The sequence below is a fragment of the Branchiostoma floridae genome, chromosome 13 (assembly GCF_000003815.2).
Source record: "Branchiostoma floridae strain S238N-H82 chromosome 13, Bfl_VNyyK, whole genome shotgun sequence".
NCBI lineage: Eukaryota > Metazoa > Chordata > Leptocardii > Amphioxiformes > Branchiostomatidae > Branchiostoma > Branchiostoma floridae.
Genome location: NC_049991.1, coordinates 14,170,706 through 14,181,980, shown reverse-complemented (window position 1 = coordinate 14,181,980; position 11,275 = coordinate 14,170,706). Strand labels below are relative to the sequence as shown.

At 37.9% G+C, this 11,275-nt stretch overlaps 1 protein-coding gene across 3 annotated transcripts in view; it reads left to right on the top strand.

The window, feature by feature from the left end:
- The window catches only part of LOC118428428 (nucleolar protein dao-5-like), a 13,092-nt gene extending 4,777 nt beyond the window's left edge, over nucleotides 1–8,315 (top strand). Inside the window, exons 5-19 of one of the 3 annotated variants that reach the window (XM_035838487.1) lie at nucleotides 523–671; nucleotides 1,058–1,218; nucleotides 1,812–1,940; nucleotides 2,248–2,302; nucleotides 2,668–2,702; nucleotides 2,993–3,066; nucleotides 3,400–3,497; nucleotides 4,095–4,294; nucleotides 4,694–4,740; nucleotides 5,203–5,280; nucleotides 5,613–5,651; nucleotides 6,122–6,241; nucleotides 6,556–6,697; nucleotides 6,995–7,145; nucleotides 7,855–8,315. In XM_035838487.1, coding sequence (XP_035694380.1) covers nucleotides 523–671; nucleotides 1,058–1,218; nucleotides 1,812–1,940; nucleotides 2,248–2,302; nucleotides 2,668–2,702; nucleotides 2,993–3,066; nucleotides 3,400–3,497; nucleotides 4,095–4,294; nucleotides 4,694–4,740; nucleotides 5,203–5,280; nucleotides 5,613–5,651; nucleotides 6,122–6,241; nucleotides 6,556–6,697; nucleotides 6,995–7,145; nucleotides 7,855–7,981 — 1,605 coding nt within the window. In that variant the 3' untranslated portion in view covers nucleotides 7,982–8,315. The remainder of the gene's footprint in view (nucleotides 1–522; nucleotides 672–1,057; nucleotides 1,219–1,811; nucleotides 1,941–2,247; nucleotides 2,303–2,667; nucleotides 2,703–2,992; nucleotides 3,067–3,399; nucleotides 3,498–4,094; nucleotides 4,295–4,693; nucleotides 4,741–5,202; nucleotides 5,281–5,612; nucleotides 5,652–6,121; nucleotides 6,242–6,555; nucleotides 6,698–6,994; nucleotides 7,146–7,854) is intronic. The other 2 variants (XM_035838486.1, XM_035838485.1) reach the window with 2 other exon arrangements.
- The last annotated feature ends 2,960 nt before the right edge of the window (nucleotides 8,316–11,275 follow it).

The window sequence follows — 11,275 nt, the reverse complement described above, 5'->3', positions numbered from 1 at the left end:
CGCATCGCGGCTTTCTATCCGTTTTCTTTGAGATCTACCGTAAGAAGTCAATACGGCTACGTACAGCGCCATTTTGATTTTAAGAATGATGCTTCTGATTGGCTAATCTCCGTCACATGATCACCTAGGTCACAACTTCAAAGAGAGACACCTATCGACTTATTGAAAAACTGCAGCCTTCAGATAGCCTGGGGAGAAAAAATTTTTTTTTTTTTTTTTTGGTTTTGCGATTTTTTGAAGCGGCGATTCCGAGAACCAACGAATTAAATTGGTGTGGCCTGAGGGGGAGAATTACAATTAGGAAAGTTGTAGTATATAGCAAATCAGAGTGAAGGACTGACTATGCCTGTAACTAGTAAGTAGTATATTAATAGGTTAGAATGTGATCACATCACTGTGCAGTGTTCAAAATTCTCTTTTTCAGTTTCATGCACAATTGCACATATTGCAAATCCTGAAAACAGTGATCAGTGACTTACAAAGTTGAGTTACCAGGATCTTCTTTGATATTTTATATCACAGAGTAAGGACTCTGCCCCGGTGCTGTACGTTGACGCCAGTCGAGGTCCCAAGAGTCCAGAGAACACTGAGGTGGACATCGTGACGTCCGTTGTCCAGTCTCCCATCAAGGTGGTCTGTCACACACCTGCGGCCGTCCAGTCAGACATCAGGTGGGTTTTCTCTCAGCTGTTTTAGCAAAAGCATCAAGCGTAATGGCCAAGCATTACCCAATACATACATGTAAGCATAGAAGGGACTCCAATGAAAAAGAAAGGTAGACATAGCAAAAAGAGGGGTGAAAAGACCATGAACAGTACTATTAATCAGTATCCAAAATTTGACCAAAAGTTGGAAACCATTTTATTGGACATGAGATAGTTACATGTATGTATATTTGAAAGAAAGCAATTATACAAGATGTACATTTTATCATCTGTAGGCTTCTTCATGGTGATCCTTTTCCAATAACTTGATTGAGTAAGATAATATCTTTATTCTTGGGAATATAGAAGGTAAACAACATCGATAATATGATTGCTATTTTTTTATTTTTCAGAAATACCGGTGATCCCAGGCAGACTGCCAAGGTAAACGTAGATGCAGTACCATCAGTGCTGCTAGAGGGAGACACTGATCACACCATGGGTATGACTGATCTTCAGCAGTCTGTCCCCAGACACAAGATGCCACTTGTCATCAGAGAAAAGGACATCGCAGGTGTGAATTTGTTTGTTTTCATCAATCCATGATAGTTGCTTCTACAGGGTTTAGGAACTGGATGGGTCCCTAATCTTTTCAACAAGTGTGATTGGTTCTTTACTGTGATCGAGGAGTAGATCTCTTCAAGCATGGGACGTCCCTTAAACCTCCTTTCTGAGTGATGTCCTTTTTCAATGTTTGTCAATGTTTTATTTATTAAAGGTTATCGCGGGCAAACACACATTCACCCGAATTTTGACCTTATTACACAAGTCGGGCTTACCATAGCCACACAAAACACATAATATATGTAATAATAGCTGCATACGAACAACGACTTGTACTAGTTGTAGATTCCAGTTAACATGTGCATATTATAATACATAAATAGATTAGAATCAACTTGGCTGAAGGTAGTACTAATTACCCTAACCACAAGGCCTCTTTAAAGTAGCATCTGGTAGTGGAGAAGCTGTTGTGTGTATTACATGAATTTTGGTGACCAGTATACTGTACATCATGTATGTGTATTGGCAACTTTTCAAACATGATTTTTGAACTACTGTAAGTCAGGTAAATGTTCTACATGCAGTATTGTTCTATCTCCACAGGGGGCGCTGTTGACCCCTTCTCCTCCTCTCGTCCTGTGGAGGTCCCTGAAGCAGACACAGACGAGGTGCCAGTCAGGGACTCAGACTCCCTCTCTGTCAGACCCAAAATCAGACAACAGAAACAACATGGTAAAGTGGGGACTCCATATGTAGATGAAAACCCATTATAGTAGAGACTGCAAAGCTGCAGAAAATTTGACATATCTCTCAACAATCTTTAAATGATCTGTCAAGTCTATCTCTCAATGATTTTTAAGTGCTCTCAATGACAATGATTTTTTTGCTACATGTTGGTTACTAAAAAGGCTTTAAACAGAACTTACACAATAGAAAATTACTAAATATATTTCAATGTCAACTGTATTGCAAAATGGTGATAACATGTTCTGATACATTGTTTGATCCCTGTTTATTCTTTTTTCCACATTTTATCTAGATTCTGTGAAGGATCAAGGAAGTTCAACTGCTGTTAGTGTAACAGATTCACAAAGGTACTCTTACGTGGTACAATTTATAAACATCTAGGAACAGGGAATAGGTTTGTGCAAGGAGATGGATTGTGTTGGGCTTTTGGGAATGATAATGGGTAGACAAATGTGTGTAGGCCTTGGTATGGGGCTGAATGGTAGATGGGATAAGGCAGGTTAGGGTGGGGATGAGACTTTGCACTGGCTTTAATAGACCTCAGAAATTTGGTATGAAAGTGGGGGTGGAAGGGATGATATGACTTGTAATGGGCTGAATATATTGTATTGCAAGCTGAAGGCCAGTTAATGACTTACTGTTCTGACTTACCCGGTACTTACGTTTGTTGATGACACAAGTTTCTAATGCTCCATCTTCTACTTGTAACCAGGGAGCAGCCAACAAAGAAGAAAAAGAAACCCAAAGGTGAAGAATCAGATACATCTTGCATATTTTGTCAGAAATTTTTGCTCTTTTGTTATTGACACCCAAGAGGTTTAAAATTAAATGCAAACAATTTTAGGGTCATTTACCTTAGATATGTATGCATCGTTATCATGTACAATGTTTGTAACTTTTCTTTGGTCCTCTCCTAACATTTTCATAAAAGCTTTACATTTTCCTACAAGCTAAACTACTAGTATTACTTACTTATGCATAATTTATGCATTAATCTGACAGCTTTATGACAGATATTTTGTTATCCTTCTCTACAGGTATTATTGTTGAGTCCCGGTACATGCAGAAAGCCAAAGCTGCAGTACTTCCTGACAAACCCAAGATTGGCAAGGTTATTACTACTTCTACTACCTATCCCTCTTATATGTGTTCTACTACCTATTCCTATGTTTTTACAATGTGCAATTAATGCAGCATTGCCATACCATGGTTGCAAAATACATGTAGTATGGGTAAGGGAAGGAACTCTGTCAGCTATGATTTGGCATGTTATTAAGAATGTATCACAATTTGAAGTAACGTTACATGTACATCTGTATGTATTCAATGAACCCCTAGTTTAAAGGTGGTGGTTACACCAAGAAGTTTGTAAAATGAGGAAAAGGAAGATGACATGGACACTAAAATTAGCTTGTTTAACTAAAATATGATTGTTTTATTCCAGAGTACACAATCCTCTGCTGTTCAAACTCCTAAACCAGCCCCCTCCCGGACAACAAGCACTGCTAAGAGGAAGGTCGCACAGAGTTCATCCTTCAGCAGGTAGGAACCTACCAAAATCTGCAGGGAACTAATTCTGGCTAACTGATATTTGGGAAGATGTTTCAGAATCTATGGTAATTCATACAGCCCAAGCAAAGATTTGGCTCTGGTTGTTTTTGACTAGTTTGGGCATTTTTTGTTGGGCTTATTATTTTGAATTGTTTTCTTCATGTCAAACGGACACAAACATGTCTAAAACATGCAAAAAAATAGCCAGAGCTGAACCTCTGCTTTAAGAGTAGTAATTTCAAATCCTTCAGGGAAGTTGTGTTTTTTCTTAAAGTAGTTCTCAGACTACATTTTAATTATGACTGGATAACATTGGTTTCAATCTACATGACAAATATTGTTTTCTTAACTTGTTTTGTTTGGAATAATTGTTTTATCTTGTCTGTCTTTTTTAAATAATGTTGTCCTTGTAGATACATTCATCAATTGGCAAATCACAAATTTGATGACTTTTATAATTATAGTCTACATGTAAGAAAATCCTGGTATGTTACTAGTATTGCTTTTGAAGGCACTTGAACTAACAATATCACTCTGCTTTTCATCACTGAAACTCTATTCAATAGATATTTATTGTGTATCATGTAGAGATAAGTCTGTGAGGAAGGAATCACAGCATGGCTCTACACCGATACTTGCTGGAAACAAGAGGCCGACATCGACACCAGTCGTTGCTGGCAGTAAGAGGGCAGCGTCGACACCCATGGGCGGGACCCACCCCCACACCCCGGGCTCCATGACCCTGGGGGACATCTCAGCCATCCCCACCGCAGACAGCATACTAGTTGGTCAGTCATTTCTTTATAGCAGATTATTTCTTGATAGCAAATTATGACTTTTTTCAAATTAAATCTTTATTCAGAGTAAAAGAACATGAACAAGAACATAACGTATTTCAAATTAAATCTCCATTCATTTCGTTATAGCACTGTTAACATTATGCCTTGAATCTTTATTCAATCAGAGTAAAAGAACAGGAACAAGAGATGACTTTTTAAAACGACTTCAAGACAAGAGTTTATTAATTCAAAACCAGTCATAGATATTCTTGTAAAATGCACCAGTAACTTTTTTAATTTTCAATTTTAGCCATGGATAGAACACTAGTTGATCATTACTGTTAAAGCTTTACTAGTGACATACTTTGCTAGAGCTAGTGATTTTGACAGTCTCCATTCTCTTCCCAGCACCCTCAACAGCTACATCTGCATCAAAAGGGAAACCTAAGAAAAAGGTATACACACAAATGTACATACATAGGCTTCTTACCTACATTGTACCTATTGAGTATTGTAATCAATAATATTATGTATCTGTACCTGTTTACCAGTATAACTGGCATAGCCGAATGAAAGCTCATCTGTGTTGGTAAATTCCATATTGAAAAGTTTAAACTTTGTTATAACACAAAGAAGGGACTCACCATAAAAAACTGGCATAGTACTGGCTAATATAGATTTTGCTTGCTATAGTCTGTGTAACACAAACTCTGCTGTCCAGGGCTGTAACTGGCCCCTGCCCGGCGGATGTTGGGCGGGCTGCTATAAGCGAGATTTAATCAGGCTATGCTTGCTATTGTTGTAAAAAAATTCAGCAGGGCATAGTAAAGCCAAGTGCTAATATTATGATTAACATGATGAAAGCTGTGAAAGAGAGAGTAGTTCTGACAGTGTGTGTTTGTTTTGTCCATGAGAAGGCCAGTACTGAGGTGACCCAACACCAGCTGGACATGTGGTACATCAGGTACCTGCAGTGGCTCTATATCAGCTCCAAGGTGAGAACCTGTGTAGTCTCCATATATATCAGCTTCCCTTCTTGGCATTCTAACATTGTTGTTTTTTGCTATACTGTGTAATGTGTTGATTTCTACTGTATACTGGTGTCATTTTCTGTGTCAATTGACACTGTCAGTGGTAGATAACAAAACTAGTAAAAAAAAAAACTCAAAGACATATAGACATTGTTTGGTAAAATGTGCCTATAGAATAAAGATTCAGAGCTCCCGAGTGCATATCAGCATATCAGAGTTTTTAAACATGGCTTCATGTGACTGTTGCTAATGCACTGCAGGGTGGAATTTTTCATTTCTTAACATTTGATTTTCAGATGGAAAAAGATCTCAAGGAGAAAGAGAAACAATCATCAGTGAGTAACTTTTTACCTATACTATAATGGTATATGTATGTGTAGTTGCACTCAAGATCCTTTGATGGGTTTGTATGTGGGTATTTATTGAAATCCCGGAGAAACAAGACAATTTTGGGCCTCCTGGCAGTATTTTCAGGTATTGCAGTACTGCAGGTGGAAATCCTTCCTTAAAGTAGTGTAGTGGTTCATGGACAGCTGGTCATCCGACTGCCATGGAATAGGGACGACGGATGATCCCAAAAAAGGAGGGAGATAGCTGGCATTATTAGGGGAAGAAAGAAAAAGGATGGTCACTAACATTTGTGATGGGTAATTAGATTAGTGTGCTGTCTTGAATGATGGTGCGATTTCTGAGAATTGATCTTAGGAATCAGCCTGGGTGCCATCTGGCTACTTTAGGAATCCATTGTGAGTAAAATGCCAGACCATTCTCCAAGTTACATGTATTTGCTCTTCATCCATTGTAGCAATACTGCTATGCACTGTGGGAGAAGAATGAAGACCTGAGGAAGAAGATCACAGAGGGCAAGCAGCGTATCCACTGTCTGAAGTACCAGAACCTGTTGGACAGAATGCTGAAGATGCAGGTACATTTATGAAGATATAAATGTACATTTTACAGACTTGTTGCTGTACAAATAAAACATCTATCTTACAGGTATTTCAGAGCAGGACAGAAAAATATGTGAAGCTTTGAAGGTTGCTACCTGGTGACAAACCCACATGTGATTTTTTAATATTTTGAAAAAAAATTGTGGCAGACATTTTGAAGGAAAAGAATAAAGATTTTCCAGATCATAAAATCACAAACAGAAGTGAATTAAATGGATGGAAATGTACACAAAAAGTTGAAATCCATTGAACATTTTGGAATTGTGTTTTTGTCTCTCCCTGTTGGCAGGAAGCAGCACTACAGCCTCTGGTAGACAGTGCTCCCAAGATGCAACAGGACTACAGTGAGTTTGCTCATGCCTTGGATACCACGAGGCACCACCTAGCAACCATCTCTGTATCTGATGATGTCGACAATGAAGATTATATCAGTAAGTAGATCATAACCTTTATATATCAAAATGACATATCTACATTGTATGTCATGATGTTTTACATACTGTACATAATATTAATTATGATTTGATGTACAGAGATGACTGTGCCATGATATCTATTGTTGTAGAATTTAGACAATACAAGAGACCAATGGTTTGATAGGGATTGGGGTAGCAAGGGGAACAGATTTCAATTAGGTTTTCTCAATGCATTACATGGCAGCTTATCTTGTTCGCAATATATTTGTATCCATGCGCAGTCATGAGACAAACCTATTTCCTGTGTTCCAGAAAAGCTGTATGAGTCTGTGAATGAGATAGAGCAGTTACTCGGGCAGCTGAGTGTCATGACTAGCAGACAGCTGCCCAAGGTCACCAAGTTCTCCAAGGAGTTGGAAGAACTGCAGAAGACAACATCAGCAGAGGGGGTTCTACTCAAAAGGTGATCCAACCGTCACAGTTGTTCTGTCATATTTTTCCTGCCTCTCTTCTCAATTGAAGATGAGTGCAAACCAGTGCCAACTTGGTTGGAGTAATTCCCATCTCTGAAGATGGACTTCAGCTTACGTGCATTCATGTACACTTTGCAATGTAGCCTGGTAGTTCTGTTGACAGATATGAGTGGAAAGCAAATAGAAGGCAGCTCATTATCTGCTAGCCACTTACATTGTATAGTCTTCATATGTAGACCTTTAGTCTTCATAGTCCAACACCGCTCGCCTGGGCACCAAAAATCTTTTTAGGGCAGCGAGTGCAAAGAGCCCCGGTAGAAATCGGATAGTACCCAGGCTGCAGCACCGGCAGAATCAAATTCTTCTGCACAATAGCACAACACCATGACTGTGCACTTTCCATATTGCTCTCTCCAATATTCTTGAATTGCTTCTATTTGCAAAATCATGCCCGAAAGCTAATTGCATTTACAGTCTCAAGGACTAAGAGAAGTAGTTAGTGTGATACATAACACCAGTCTAATCAACTATATGATACAATGTATACTGTTGTCAGGTATGACTTCTTCTTTGAAGGCAGTGGTTAATGAACTGTCCCATGTTCAGAAAAATGATTGGGTTTTGTGCTTTTAGTTCTAGAAATACTTTTGGTGATGTCTTAAATGGTGAAAGATTGAAAACATGTCTGTGTGACTGCAGGATGGAGGAGCTGGTGGCTGCAGCAGAGACCATCATGACCCAGGAGGTGTCACTGATCTCACAGGAGGTCCAGCTCAACAGGGCAGGGGAGTCCAGCAGTGACCTCACTTCACAGGGACTTTTATAACATGGAGGACTATATTTGTATTTGGACTAAAGCATTAAACTAAATGTACATGCATATTATGAGTGTGGAGCAGACTCTGAAGTATCACATTGACTTCTATATGTGAAAAAAAACCCTGTTGATAGACATGATAAAAATGGCAGACATGATACAATACATGGGTATAAAATACCGTGTTGAATAGAAAGCAAAGAGAATATATCTGCCTGAATTACATTTTGTATTTTCCGAATGTCTGAGACAGTGCACATGTAATCTTTTTCGATGATTTGGATGTGTACAGGGACATTTTGTGTCTATGCCAACTAATAAATACTGCAGAATGAAATGACAAGATATTGTTTTTGTTTGTATGACACCTGTTCATCTACTAGGGTCAGGATTAGAGAATACAATCCAACATGTATTTGATATTCTATTACCAAGACTGCACAAAGCCTGTGGTTGACTTGAAAGTTCAGATGTGTTTGTAGAAGTCATTCAGGGTAAAGTCAAACTTTAAGTTCCACCACAAAAATTATTGGACCCAAATTTTTTACTGTTCAACTTCAGTCTTTGTTAAGGAATAGTCGATCCACTGCTTGTGACATACATTGTGCCATCAACTTCCTGCGAATTATGATCTAAAACTGACAAAATCATGTGTGCTATCTGCATAACGTGACGTCTCAGAAGCAGTGGAGCTTCCATTCCTTGATAAAGACTGGAGTTGAACAGTCGAAAGTTTGGGTAAGCCCAATTTTCGTGTTGGAAGTTTAACTTTATCGAGAAAACCAGTTGTTTTTGTGACAGCAAAGAAATTAAGAGGCAGAGGTTGCTGTAATATTTTTATTTACAGTAACGTGAAGGAATTACAAATACATCCACACATTTGTACAGCCATGAATAAACAGTACTCATTGACAACTTCTTTCCTTTACAAGACCACGATTGGGTAGAAAGATCATTTTGACCAATACTGGACTTTTCAAGTTCCAAACCTGTAACATGCTAAAATGCTACAAAAGACGACTGGTATTTTAGATTACAGTGTATAGGGTTGGGGACAGCTTTTCTGGATGTCCAACATGCTAGGTTAAGTGATACCTACAGTGTTGAATTGCTGAAACAAAACAATTATACTAGCGAACGGGACTAGTATTGGCATATCTGTTGGGTTTTTGTGCAGTTTGTGTGCACATGTGATCAGTACCAAGTCCTCTATGGAGTTTGGTCACCCACAGTAATTGACTTTTCTTCCTGCAACGGTAATAGTTGCTGTTCTTGGTAGGAGAGGCACAAAGGAGATACAAAATGCATTTCGGGAAAGGCAACAGTAACATGCATTTCCATACATACAGAAGCCACACATTTTATGCAAACTTTATCTAATGTCAATTCTTTGGCCCTTTTTCCTGTAACATCTCTCTAAACAAGTCAATTCATAGTAGCTAAACAAGTCTTAGCTGGATACTTGCTAGCACTTTCAGACAACAGAACTTCTTACCTAAAACTGGTCAAAAGTATACAATTAGGAGTACTAGTAAGATAATTGTTCAGCACAAATATTTTAGTCCATAGCAATACCTACTGATAATTATGTACAGTATAAAATATTCAATCACTCAGGACAAAATACTCTGTATTATTCACAAACATCTCATATACGGACAGGTAGAAAACCACATGACATGGTAAGTGGTAACATGGACATTTGTTTTTCATTATAAAACAGAATTTGCTTGATGTCTATACTCAAAAGAATCATTACAGACAATCCACACAAGGTCTAATTAAGAGGACATGTTCAAGTATCACCAGTTATTAACTGAAATGAGTGAAATCTACCCTGTCCCTCGTACATATGCAGTTTTCTCATTACACACCACAGCTTCAACACATTCATTTTCCCTTCTATGTATCTCTTCACCCTCCAAGCACCAATAACCCAATGACAGTTTTATAGCTGTAGAATAAAAATATGACAGCCTAACCATACAATTCATTGGTGCATGCAATTCGCCTTTGCCATGCTTATCCACATCCCCAATACAGTCTTCTAATCTTTAAACCAGTATGTGCATAACGCCAAATATTTTGAACACAGGTACACAGTAGATATACTCATTGCAGCTGTAACTGGTGATGAGTTTTCACACTGGAAACCTAACTAAAATAACCAACCGAACTCGTCTGGTTTCCTGAATCAACTTCCTACCACGATGATTAAAAGAAAAGGTTCACCCTGTCTCAAGTTAACAATTCTGGTCCAGCATCAATGGTTTCTTCGTTGCTTCACAATGGAATATGCCAATCATGCTGGTGAACCAAATCATGGATGTTGTCAGTTGTGACAAATTATAAAATGCCCTACACATGTACATGTATATGTGTTGGTTGATTTGTAATACACAAAGTATATCGCAAATAGTACATGTGAAGGCATATATATATATATATATCATGTAACGGTCTTACACATTGCCATAGCACCAGCACAATCAACTTCTTAATCAACGGTACATAAAAAAAAAGTCTTCTGAGCATTAGCCCTGAATTAAAAGAAATTTCATAATATCCTGCCAAGTTGTACAGAAAGAACAGTTGACTTAATCACATCTGTTATACATGCCTGCACATTCCCACAACATGAGGATTTACAAAATAGGGTGCATTACATGTACAGTAACACTCGTATGATGGTTGGTGTGACTTTCACTGTACACAAATATATGTACCCAGAAGGAAATGTAGAAGTGCTATGGATTTGACAACTTTGTATCTGTCTGATACATGTATGTGGTGAACATATTTGAACATGAATAATGACTACTATTACTAACAAACATTTTGATACCATGATATTGCAAAGTGGAGATGGTGGAATTGCATTATGTCTTTCCTTTTTGAATGGGAAAATAAACATCAGTTACATGTACATCTATTATACACAGAACTATACATTCCAAATACACCAATTTCTCTCAAATAACATTCACAACGGCACACAAGTATAGTAACTTGAGCAAGAAATTAGAAATAAATATAAGCTATGAGATATCATACTTTACGCTTAAAGCTGCATATGGAGACCATATACAGTTCCATGATATTTCGTTTTGTTACATTTTAACAGGATAATTTTATAATTAACAAAATAAATACTTAAAACCTATACCAGCTTTTCATTACATTTTGCTTTCTTCTGAAAATGTTGTATTAAATAAAATAAAATAGGGGCAAATTTCGTCACTTGGCCCATTTGTACCATTTTATTTCCTGTCCAGCTACGAAACCTCCCCAAACATGCAGATA